Genomic DNA, 13,532 nt, shown 5'->3' with positions numbered 1-13,532 from the left:
TTTTTATGCAATATCTTTTGTCTAGTCAATACAGGAGGATTAACATGGTAAAGACATGGGTGAAAATGGAAAAATGAAAAACATCTAAATGAACATTTTAGGTTAATCCTCACTTAAACCGTCACTATAGAACATAATTATGACAAGTACAGAAGAAATCAGACAAACCAGCTGCAGTGAATTCAGGACTTGCTGAATGATTTCCAGTCTTAGATGAACAAACACCATTTGGATGATCCAACGATTTTCTCAGACTTTCTCATAAATTCTGGTGGAGACCACACCCTTCATTATACATTCCTTAAAAGAGGAGATTGGCTATTTAAAATACAAGTCAGAGAACAGGACATTTGGAATAAAATAGCAGTTTACAATGAACTCACAAGATTACATGTAGGAAGGAATACAATATCTAGATGGCAGTTTCCTACTAGTCCACAATTACAACACAGAAACCTGAGAAAGGCCTTTAAAGTTGATCTGTGTTCTTATACATGATCAAGCAGCAATTTTTACACACAGTTTAGATGCATTTAAGTCCAAGAAAAAACTGTCACAGTTATAATGCTTAATGTTGGTTGTCAGCTTTGTAGGAGTTAGAATCATCCATTACAAAGACAAATCAAACCTCTGGGCATGTCAGTGAGGGACAGTCTATGTCAAGTTAATTGAGGTGGGGAGACCTGAAGACCTGACACATGCTAAAGTGGAGAAGTTCCTGTCCGGGGACTGTGGCTTTAGACTAAGGCAGAGGTGGAGGGCTGGGTACCAGTATCCATTTCCCTCCTTCCTGGTGTGCACCATCAGCTGCCTCAAGCACCTGCTTCCATGTCTTTATTCCCATGATGGATGGGGTCTCCTCTAACTACAGATCAAAATGAGTTCTTCTCTCTGAAGATGCTTTTTAGCTGATTTTGGTAACAAGGAGAACAGTGACTAACAAAAATGGCTTTCACATTTGCCTTACCCACAGAGCAGCCAAATAAACTCCCTGAGAGATTTGGCTTGGTTTATCTATAATGGGGACTTTGTACTGGAACTGACTCCTGTACATCTATTGTGCAGCAAGGGCTAAAACCCAATGCACATTAAAAGAAATATTCAGAACGCTAGAGAATTGCATGTATATTTGTTGTGTGCATTAACTAGTGAGCACAGACCCACAGTCTTAACGTTCCCTTAGAGTCCATCTGGTGGGCTCCTTCTCCTCACTCTGATCTGCTAACTAAAGAGGTCTCCATAGCTCAGAGCTTAGGCTGCATTTTTGGGGGGAGAGGTATGGTTTAGGGTAAGTTCCTATGAACTCCTGAAAACAAAGCACTTTTACTACAATCGTCTATAACTGAGCATGCCAGGATTTTACTTTTGAAGTATAAGCTTCTTTTTTTGGATGTAAGTTTAAACAAGTGACATTCATCTCTATTTTCATTAAGTTTAATTGCTTAGATATTACCACTTAAAAATCTTGACTTGTAGGACTCAAACATTAATTTTTTAAAATGGTTTTTCACTCTAGCACTAACTGCTGACTTTATTTTGGGTGTTGTTGTATATTTGTATTCTAAAGAAAAGGGGCATTTTGAAACGCGCACGAGCAATGTATGTGTAGAGCACTATCCCTGCCTTGGGAACTGGGAATGTTCTCACCACTACCATCTTCCCATTCAGCAGCTTCCTCTTTATGGTTGTCTCTTTACCATCCCACTTCTGCACTTGCTTCAGGGAACCTCTCTCCAGCGTCACGATGCTCTACAAAGACAAATTTATGTGCTTGGCTTACCTCAGTTTCCATGACAGGTGTCTCAACAAGTCACATCCATTCTCCAAGTAGCTAACTCTCAGAAGGAATAATCCTGCCTTTCAATAGTCCACAAGACTATTTATTTCAAGAAAAAAATGTTACAGATTACCTTGGTTTTCCTGTTGTCAGCTGTGGTTTCGTCAAACTCCTGGCCCAACTTGAAGGAAATCTCTGTGTTTTTAAAGGTGCTTTCAGTTCTAATGGTGATATAATCCCCCTTCTTGCTGATGACCACAGTGGGCTTAGCCAAGTTTCCCAATTTTCTGTTGGCTAACCCCACACCTGAAAAGCAAGGCTACATCAGATTGTGTTGGGTAAAGTTGGCATATCTGAGAGCCAGACTTCATGTCCACAGGTTTCATATTCTTTATTCAGTGGTAACTTCAATGAGTAGATGGTGGGGCTTCCTACCAAGGGCTTCCTCCCAAGTTACAACAACGAGAGAAAATGCATGTTAGCGACACAAGCATTTTTGTGTACTGAAACAACAATGATGCCTACAGGGTTTACAGCATAAAACTACACAGCTAAAAGTTTAGTCTGTCCCCTCTGTCATGTCCAGTGGTACCCTCACCATAAAATAAGTCATTTCAGATTTGTATGAAGCATTAGAGACAGTTGAGCTTGTATTTACAAACATTATAGCTACCTTCAGCATGACTACCTCTGTCCACACACGCCTTTCTATAATACTTTTTCTGTCCAAAAAGGAGCTATGGGTATACAGACCCCCCCCCCATATCCTTGGTAGAATCTTACTTTTGACGTTTTGTAGTTCCATAATATGCCCGGTAAGAAGAACAAAACAGAACAAAATGTCCACCACACTCTTCTGTTTGTCAGCCCTGCTCAACACTAGGATGGGCAGATGTTGGTGGGACGGAGTTTGAACTGACAGCAGCCAACCAGTTCTTTTGATCTCAACAACTTTAACAGATTTTAAGCATCCTCATCTAAAAAATGTATCATCTGTCAAGCTTCACTCACTTAAATGATTATTTAATTACAGACAAACTCAAAGCAGAGAGAGACACGAAATTTTTAGTTTGGATAAAGGTTACTATTTTAAATTGTGGTTTCTTAGTATTCAACTCATAATCTTATGACCACATTAATTTCTATTAAACAAGCTTTCAGAAAATGCCAGAATATGGATTGACCCAAACTCTAATAGTTTTCCCCAAATTTCCAATGACAAATCTGTGACACTGCTTTCAAGTTCCATGCATTTAAATAGGTTCATTTAAGTTCTAAAAATTTATTGCCAGTGAAATGAAAGTAAGTTGTATGAATGAGATAGAAGATTGCACTCAGCCCATGAGACATTCCCCAGACTCCTGGGGGAACACTGGAAGATAAACCTATGCATCTGCCTTCAAGGGACATCTGCTAGGAAGCACTTCTCACCCAGAGCTCTCATGTAGTCATCAAAGTGCTCGCTGGAGACAAGCTTCCAGGTGCCGAGGAATTTGTTGCTCATTGTGATGGATGAGAGAGTTCAGTAGAGTTCCTGGTGGGATGCAGCAGATGCCTGTGAGATGCTGAGATCTTGCACAATTCTTTTCAAAGAAACTCAAAACATGTGACTCACCCTGAGAACCAATGAGGAAAGATGGTGACCAGGCTGAGTGATGAATGGCTCTTAAGTCATAAACTGCCTATCCATGGGTGAAAGAAACCACCACACAATGTCCCTGTGTTTCCAAAACCATGAAAATAGCTGAAAGTATTGATAGCCATGCTTAAGTCCTTTTATATATGATTGTGTGTGTGTATGTGTGTGTGTACATGCACACATGCGTGCACGTGTGTAGGCATCTTACTTTTAATTTTGATTCTGCACAATTAAGAGCTCTTGTTTCATATTATTTTTATTGATTATTTGGAAATTTCATAAATATACCCTGATCACACCCATTTCCAGTCCTCTCAGGTCTTCTCCTGACACTTATGATCACCCCTTTTAAGAAGATGGAGGAGGAAGAGGATGAGGAGGAGGAAGAAGAGAAGAGGAGGAGGAGGAGGAAGAAGAAGAGGAGGAAGAGGAGGAGGAGGAGGAAAGTTCAATTTGTGCTGTTCATATACTCACTGGAGCATCTTTATGACAAGTTTTAAGAGTTCTCTTCAATGGTTTTCCTATCTAGGTTGTTACTTTTTTAGGTTGTAGGATTGGGTGTGGTAGGAGTTGTCACAGAATTCTTAAAAGGGGGCACAGTCTGTGAGTATTGTAATAAGAGCACCAAGTATGCCGTGGGAGGGAAATGAAGGCCAGCAATTTGAGGACACACTCAGAGGTGAGGGAGGCTTGGCATAGTTTACATATTCTTGGCAGGCAGAGTAGGCAGACAAGAAAGTCAGTCTGTCATGCAGAGCACAGACCTTATATTCATGGATCAGGATGAGAAGCAGCACTGTAGCATGCCCTTTGACTGTGGGTTAAATCTCATCTCTTTTTAAAAGCAAACCTGAGGATAATAATTCTTAGTTTATATGACAATCTTGAATTTAAAGCATTTTATAAAAAGTCCACAGATTTTATAGAGAAATGATTTCCTACAAAATAATCCTAATGAACTCTGAGAGCTCAGTGTAGGACGGTCCCATGTGATGTGCTTAGTTCAGTTTGTCTCATTTCACTCTCTCAGCCCCACGAGAGACACACAATATTGTTAGTTCAGCTTGAGAAAAGAAAACTCCATCTTGAAGTTAGACAATTTATTGCAAAACTAAAGCAAAAGTCCGGATTTAAACTAGCATTGTTCCCCAGTGCTCGACTCTGCCTCTGGACTAGCATCTCCCAACACACACACACCCACATACACACACCCAAAAGCATACACATGTGCATATACATGCACACATATATACGTATGTGTGCACACACATGCACATACGTGTGCATACACACACATATATATACATGCACAAGTAAATATGTGCACTCACACACAAGCATACACATGCACATACACATGCACACACATACAATGTGTGCATGCACACACACAAGCACACATACATGCACACACAAACATACACATGCATACACACACACATACATGCACACAGTCATATGAACACACACAGATCCTGATATCACCATGACTTTTTAGTAGTACTCTCTCTTCTCAGTATCACAAGCAACAGTCAAGTAAACCAGATGACATACCAGAGTCCCAGTCTTTGACTGGGGGTGCAAATGTCAATCTAGTTTATACATACATGTTGTTCCCAAGAATGTCTGGACAGCTGCCATGCCTTTGTAGCCAGTTTTCTACACTAGTGTTACCTCTGGCTGAGTGACAACTAATATCACCAGATTTTACAGTTTTGGCTCAGAAGTTACCAGTGCTCACAGCCATGGAAGTGAATACCCCACAATCAGGTCACTTCTAACCTATAGAATCCTGGGGTTCAAAGGCTCAAGCCCCCAGTACTTGATTATCACTATCGCAGTCATGTGGTTTGGTGGCTTGGCTTCAAACTGACTGAGAAGTGGGGAATCACATACCGTGGGTCTCATCTTCCACTACCATTGTCTAGTTAACGCAACATGGGGCCTGAGTAAACAAGAAGTTCCTTAGCAAAGCAATCTGCTCCCAAACCCAAGGTGATATAAGTGCAGAAAGCCCACTGTACTGGAATAGAGAGAAAACAGCGATTAAGGGGGCCATTTGGAAAGCTAAGTCAGGAAGCTCTCAAATTCAAGACCTTTAGGATACACAGTGAAGCACTGAGCAGTGAATATGATAACTTCTTTCCCCAAAGCTTTTTGGAAATGATGGTATCCTTCAGACCTCCAAGGCTTTTGTTGTTCTTACTCTATTAAGAAGTACAATAGTCAGGACTTCCGGTCTGGGCCCGAGCATAGAGCAGGTCACAAGCAGCAGCTCCGTATCCAACCCCAGAAAACCGAGAGAAAGAGGGACTCCCAGAAGCTTTAACTCAGGCAGCATCCCAGGTAAAAATGAATCACCCGTGATGTCTGCGGTTAGAAGTTCTAACCAGATGCTGGCCTCTGAACTTATACTACTCAGACCTTTGAAGGGCCACTGACAAGAACATCAAACAGCTAGAGATTGACATCACTAATCTGAAGAAATCCCTCGTTTCGCCGTCTGAAGAGACCTCCTAAAATCGCAAAGATCCTTACTGGACTTGATTTACTCTAGTACAATAGAAAAGACTGTATACAGCTCTTGACTGTGTACAACCCTCAAAGAAGAATGTTGCCTTTACATAGACAAGACAAGGAGGGTTAAAGAGAGCCTGAAATTGGTAGTGAAGCCTAAGAAAAATCAGAGAGAGAAAGAGACAGATGAATGCTGGTACAAGAATTGGTTTTCAGCCTCTCCAAGGTTGTCAACCCTATTTCCTCCCATGTTGGGACCATTATTTGGGTTCTTTTTGCTTTTTTTCTGCTGGTCCCTGGCTCTCAAATAGGCGGACTAACTCTGTGATACAACAGATAAATAATTTGGTAGCAAAACCTACTCAGATACATTATCATAAGTTAGCTATGGAGGACCATGAGACTCAAGATGAGGTTGTTACTTTATACAGGGTGTTTCCAAAACCCATCTCTACCCAACCTAAAAGGGGGGACTTCTGCCCCTAGACCAAGCAGAGAAAGGCCACCCAGAACCCCCTCTGACTGGCGATCTGAATTCTTGCTTAGGCTGCGAGGCTAAGCACTGCAAGGGAATATCAATAAAAGTTAAAAATATCTCTTTGGGTTCCCTGAGGGACAAGCCTGACTGCATAGGGGTTGATGTCAAAAGTATCCCCTCTCCAGGAAAAAGACATTGGGATGGGTATGACCCTCATGCCTCACTGGACAACGACAGGGGGACTGGAGCCATTACAAGGTCCCCTTCAATTACTGGAGGTCAGGCCTCTATCCCTGCCTTCGAAAGATTAGATTGGCCACAACCCTTCTATACTTAGAGGAGGAAGGAGATGTCAAGGGCATCCCTGCTTACACACTGAAGGCCTAAAATCAGCCATAGGCCTAAAATCAGCAATAGGCCTGTCATACATGTATACAAACACCAAGTCTTGGGTCTCAGTGGGAAAACATTAAAACAGATGGCTGTAAGCTAATGTCAACAGGCAGCTTTTGTGAAAATTTATAAGCCTGAGTAGTCATAGACCTTGTAAATAGGTAGGCTTGATGGACAATACCAACTTAGATAAGGACAATCGAGTCATAGGCAGAGTCATAGTGACTTGTCCCCTGAACCTTCACCCAGCCGATACCCTGTTCTGAAAAATATCTGTATTCCCCCTGAACACCCATATTCCAGTGTCATTCCCTTCCCCACATCCTGCCTTTCTGTATTTATACCCCTGTGTGAATTATGATTTGAGAAAAAATTTTAAAAAAAGAAGTACAATAGTCAATTTGTAGGTTTTTTTCTGCCCAAGTAAGTGAAAGTTTTCATATCACCCTACCAGAGCTAAGTTTTCAGGCAGATTACAATAGAAAATTTGTGTGAATTTCAATAATCCCTGAGTTGAGCATAAGAATAACTGTGGAGTTCAAGATTTACAATAAGCCATATTAAAATGAATCAATGGCCAAATAATGGGCAAAGCCATTCATAATATTGACATGGTAGAATATTTACAACATTGATGCACTTTTAGATCAAGGAAATAGTATCTTTTAGGCCAATCACCTATTGTATCTGACTACCAAAGTGGACAGCATATACTTGGATCAAGATGAGATTCTGAGGGCAATGTATGGGCCAAAGATACAAATGGAAGCCACGGGGAATCTGAACTGAAGAGAGCTTGAGTCATTGGAAGACTCATCATAAATGCCCTGGACAGAAGGTGAAGAACAGAGACCAGAAACGATCCTAACTGGACATGGATCCTAAGACTTAAACTAAATTTTAGGAAAGTAGATAAAATTTTGTTATACTGTGGACTTGATCCTTTTCCATTCAACAGTTGATTACCCATGTTAATTCTTGACACAAGTAAAGCTTTTGAATCATACACTGAAAATCACACCAAAAGACTCAAAGAGGTGGATGAGGGAAGAAGCATGCTCATAAAACACGTCCTGTGCTTTACGACCTGTTTTCTGGCTGCATTACAGTCTGTCATTTCAGATGAGAAATAGTCACTGGAGTATTTGTGGAACTCAGAGGACAACGTTGGTTTTCAATCCTTGCCTCCTGCCTCATTTGAGACCCTGTCCAGTGAACTGCCTGGCATTTTCTTGTCTCCACTTGTTATCTTGCTGGAGGGATTCTGGGGTAACAGGTGTCAGCTTGCATCTCTAGCTGGAGATTTAAACTCAAGTCCTTTACTCGTGCACAGCAACCTCGCTGAATCACTTCTGAAACCCTCATTTATTTAGGCTCTTGGATGTATTATGAGCACTAATGTGATTCCTTCACCTTCAGAGAGTAGTCAACTAGACATCATGTTCTTATCAAGCTTCATTGTGGAGCCAAATATCCAAATCTTTCTCTTTCTTCATTCATATAAGTACTTTTTGAAGTTTAAGAATGCTGAGATTAAGTGTTGCTTAATGTTAACTATAGGTTGAAGCTTCCTCAGGTACCAGTGCATACTCATTTGTTTACCATAGTGATAACTGACTTTACCTGTCCCATGGTAGCTAATAACTGTGCTTTCAAGGAATGGTAATAAAAACCGGGAAGAAGGAGCTATGAATCCTCCAAATCATGCAATTAGCTTTGTTCTTTGCTAGAATCTAATGAACTGGATCTTCTCCATAGTGTAAGATGCCACCTCATTATTTCTAATAGAAGAGCTGAGAATTGAAGGCACTCGCTGGGATGAATAAAGGACAGGGAGGGCCTCTGCATTCCAGCCCTTCCCCTGTCATTCCAGCATCTGCTGAGCTTCCCACAGCTAAGATGCCTCCTTTGTCTTTGCTCTTGGGAAGGAAGTGATGTTAACATTTTCCAAATACATTCAAGTAGGCTGACCTTTCTGGGATCAGCACAAAATGCTGTAGAAGACATTTTTAGGATGCAGCCCCACCATACTGCTGATAGAAGAAAAGGATCTCTTTAAAACAATTCTTGCAAAACATACTGGAAAGTGTGTGGGGGGGAGGGGGAGCGGGAGGGGAAGAGGGAGAGGGAGGAGAAGAGGGAGAGGGAGAGGGAGGAGGAGGGAGGAGGCAGGGAGGGAGGGAGGTTCAAAAAATAAAACATCAATATTCAGGTGATTTGATTGTGTACTGCCCAGGCATGTGTCTGCTTCCTCCTTTATTTCCTTGATTGAATCTTAGAGCTTTGTTTTCAGACACTGAGGTGTCTCAAGGTTGTGAGAGTGTAGCATGCATACAACCTACAAGTGTAAACACTTGAATTAGGTCAGAAGAGCTTTTATCCAGCCAGCCTGATCTTTATTTCCTCTGATGACTAAAGCTAGTCAAGTGGTTTTCACATGCTAGTTAAATCTAGACAGTAGTGCGTGTTGTTTTTCTGTGAAAATGAAACCTCTTGAGCTGCACGGACTTGGAATCATAGTAGCTGTTGCAACAAAGGTCAGAATTTCAGCAGCTCGACTGGTGGATGCTCATCTGAGAGATCCAGGCGCTTTGCTCCATGAGGTCACTTGGAGATTCCAGATTCCTTGCCTTTGGGGCTGAGTGATGCTTTGTTTTTCAAGATCCTCCATGCTAGACGATGTCAGCTACACGATACCTGTGAGGACACCCAGCCATCTTTGCCAGAGTGGCTTCAAATTTTGGAACACAGAGTCCTCCTATCATGCTCTCTTTCTCTCTTTCCCTGTCTCTGTCTCTCTGTCCTTCCTCGGGAGCCATCATTTTTGAAACGGGGTCTCTCACTGGCCTGAAACTCACTGGTTAAGCTAAGCTGGCTAGCTTCAGGCTTCCTCCCATCTCTGCCTCTCCAGTGTGGGGACTACAGTGCCCGCAGCTCTGTTATGCAGGTTCCAGAGGCTGAGCTATGGTTCTTCTGCTTGGAAAGCAGACACTTGGACACACTGAGACACATGTATACCCGATGCCACTCCTTTACATTTTTAATTATTGCTTTATTTTTATGTGCTTAGATGTTTTATCTGCAAGTGTGTCTGTGCACCGCTTGCGTGCTTGGTATCCAAGGATGTCAGAAGAGGGCTTCAAACCCCTTTGGAATTGTAGTTATAGATGGATGTGAGGTAGCCGCTAAGAGAACCCAGGTCCTCTGGAAGAACATCTAAATGCTCCTAGCCCTGATCCATTGCTCTAGCCCTCCTCCCCACACAGTCTCTTTTCTTTTTCTTTCCATTGTTTACTTGTTTTCAGTACATGGTTTCACTGTGTAGCTCTGGCTAATATGTAACTCAGTATGTAGAGCAGGCTTGCCTTAAGATTGCAGAAATCCACCTACTTCTACCTCCTGAGTGTTGGAATTAAAGATGTGAACCACCACTCTTGGCATGTAATATCATTTCTTAATATAAATGTATAATGGGACTCTAAATTTAGAATGAGCATTGATCTATATTTATGGCTTACTACATGGGTGGGAGCTGGGTTAAATTCTATCATCTGTAAAATATCTATTGATTTGAATGGAAGAAGAAAGATTACTTTGATGCAGTTACTTTGTAACTTATATGTTGATAGGTTATTTGAATAGAATTTTTCTGAAATCTGTACTGTTTTACAAAGTAAAGCAGAATTCAGTGTCCCTGCTTATTTTCTTCATAGGAAACTATGACGTGACTTCCATGGACCTACCAACTCTCTGTCCAGGTACATCTATTCTTTCCCACATTCCTGGAGAATTCTACCAACTCAGATCTCCTCCAAGAGTCCCTATCTGTACCTGAAGTCTTGCCTTCCCTTTCCTATTCACCTATTGGCCTTCAGATCTTTAACAAGCCAACTGAAAGGAAAGGGAGGAAGAGGGTTTACACAATATGATATTGGTGATGAGCCATGCTTCACTGAGCAGCCAATAAAAACAGAGACCCACAGCTCAGTGAGTCTTGTGAAAGAGGTGATGGAAGGACTGAGGGACAAAGAGGACAGGGACTCCACAGGAAGACCAATAGAGTCAACTGACTTGGACCCTTGGCGGCCTACACTGAAGAGTTTACACTGGCTGGACCTAGACCTCCTGCCTTCAATGCCCTGCACATCTGTAGCAGAAGTGCAGCTTGGTCTTCATGTGAGTTCCCCAACAGCTGAAGTGGGTCTGTTCCTGGATCTGTTGCCTGCCTGTGAATCCTGTTCCCCTAGGAGGGCTGGGGCAAGGAAGGATTTGTGTGAAGGGTACTGGAGGAGAGGGGCGGCTGATATTGGAATGTAAAGTGAATAAATATATACAATTTTTAAAAAAGAATAATACCAAAACTCTCTGCTGGTTCAAAATTAACAACTGAATAATACAAAGACAATCTCCACACAGTGGGACAGGAAGCTTATGAGTTACCTTAGGCCAGTGCTCTAAGCTGCCATCGCCGAGACCTGTCCTGCTCTGACTTCTGCCCAGTCTTCACCAGTGATGTCATTCCTGCTCTTCGTGCTTGGATTGCTTTGTCATCAGGGAAGAAGATACAGGAGAACCAAGACGCTGGTGACTACTTGGGCTGGCCCATTTCAGGTCATTGCTGTGATCACAACCCTGAGGAAGACAACTGGCTCCGTGTGGGATAAAAGGAAGTGGTGAGAAAGCTCTTGAAGGCTGTCAAAGCCATCAGTGACTGAAGATGAAATAAGACTGGCCCTGACAGGTCCCTCAACCAGTCCAACTTCTCTGTGCTTCTCTCTGTGGCATCACCTGATCTGCCCTATTGTTGGGACTGATGGTTAGATAGTTGCTCCACACCACGTCATGGAATGAGGACACAGGGACTAGAGACAGAACTTCAGAAAAAATCAATGCCACCCTTCTGGCAATGGGCAAAATAAAATAAAACCAAATTAAATCAAATCCAAGCAGTGCTGCACGGTAGGAGGAAGACAAAGACCTGTGTTCTGCCATGTGACTCAGTGCAGCCGGAGGAAGACACCCGTAGACCTTCCCTCTGCCCCATGGCACAGGTGGAATGTAAATACTGAGAGCCTCACCTACCACACCACACAGCACTTCGAGGAAGGAGGAAGACAAAGACCTGTGGATCACCATGCCACCCACAGACCTGCCCATGTGGCTGGTGACAGGAGCCGGCAGCAGGAGTCACCACACTGTGAGAGTATGTGGTAGACAGACAGAAAAGAACGAAGTGGAGCAGGTTGAGCACTTTGAAGAGAGATGGGACAGGAGACGTAAGTGTGGAGAGCAAAGCCTGTTGTGAACAGCCAGCCCTGCCACCTGGCCCCCCTCACCACAGACCACTCACCGGCACTCCCACTACCAGGGTCAGTTCTATTGTGCTGTCCAGGAGAGGTGCTGGTGAAGGGTAGGGATGATTCTCCCCCACTCAGGATCCTGTAGGTGCACAGGACCTTTTGGGCAGCTTTTCTGACTGTTGGGGTCAGCTATAACGCACTCATGACATGGCCTGGCTTACCCAAACCCCTGCCACCAGGAGCAAGCACTCTGCTGCCTGTGTGGGACACAAGGTCCTTTCTCCAGAGTGCTGCTGCAGGTGAGAGGTGGGGCCAGTTCTGCAGTTTTGTCCCTTTGTAATTATTGTATTTTTGGTACTAATGTGTGATAATTAAGACCCGTTAAGGATGTTGAAAATTACCCATCAATGATTTATTAAATAATGTTGTGTAATAAAAAGAATGTGATGAGCTATTCTTGTGTGGTAGTGCTGGATAAGTATACGTTCCTGTAAATTTCAACATGTCTCTTGCTGTAATAGTTTATTACTGTTATTTTGGGTAAAAACTTTCAAGGTAAAACATATTTTCCTGTATGGGTTATAAAGTCTATTCTGATTTGTATTTCAAATTCTCCTGAAAAGTAAATGACTTTACCTCATTCAGTGAACATTATTTTTCTTCTGTACGCAGTTTAAGGGAACAAGGAAGATTGAGTTTACACATGCACACATGTGTGCCTGCATTATTTAGTGTGTTTATGTGTGCCACATGTGTGCACTTGCCTGAAGAGGCTGAAAGGGTCATCAGAGGCAAGAGGAGCCACTCCTCGTGGGTGCTGGGAACTGAACATGAGACCTCGGCAAGAAAATTCAGTGCTTTTTCTTTTCCTTCTTTCTCCACATTTTTGCATGGATCTTCCTACCCCTACCTCTACCTACGTCAGTTAGCCTAATAAGCCCAGAAGTTTGTCTTCTGTATGACTGTAGATCTTGTCGTGTTAGCAGAAACTTCTTGTCTTATCAATTCTGCAGACCACTCCTGGAGTGAAGTGAATATGAAATGTCCCCTACAGACTTATGTGTTTGAACACTTGGTTTCCTGAGAGTTACTCAATTTGGGAACGCTATAGAAGCTTTAAGAGGGGAGTCTTTCTGGAGGAAGCATTTCATATTTAAGGTTTTATATTCTAGCTCTACTTCCTGCCCTAGCCCTGAGCCTTCCTGTGTGGGGATTAAATGGGCTCTCTCTGGTTCCTGACTACTAGGCTGGCTCCACACTTCTGCTACTGTGCCTTTCCCATGACAAAGAACGGTGCTTCCCCTCCGGAACTGTGAGCTAATATAAACCCTTCCCCGTTGGAAATGAGTTTCTGTCAGAGTATTCTACACAACAGCAGAAAAGTCGTGCAGACCATAGCCTTCATCATCAAACATCTGGAAAACAACA

General features: G+C 42.6%; 1 protein-coding gene across 1 annotated transcript; it reads right to left on the bottom strand.

Moving 5' to 3' along the window:
• Positions 1-249: 249 nt before the first annotated feature.
• Positions 250-3,281, bottom strand: LOC114621237 (myelin P2 protein). Its single transcript, XM_028767490.1, has 4 exons — positions 3,209-3,281; positions 1,911-2,083; positions 1,648-1,749; positions 250-300 (listed from the first exon to the last, which is right to left on the bottom strand). Exons 1-4 carry the CDS (start codon positions 3,279-3,281, stop codon positions 250-252), a joined length of 399 nt encoding a protein of 132 aa, XP_028623323.1.
• Between the last annotated feature and the right edge of the window lie 10,251 nt (positions 3,282-13,532).

Source organism: Grammomys surdaster, unplaced genomic scaffold (genome assembly GCF_004785775.1).
Source record: "Grammomys surdaster isolate TR1022 unplaced genomic scaffold, NIH_TR_1.0 63, whole genome shotgun sequence".
NCBI lineage: Eukaryota > Metazoa > Chordata > Mammalia > Rodentia > Muridae > Grammomys > Grammomys surdaster.
Note: the sequence above shows the minus strand (reverse complement) of the source record. Positions and strands in the feature narration are given on the sequence as shown.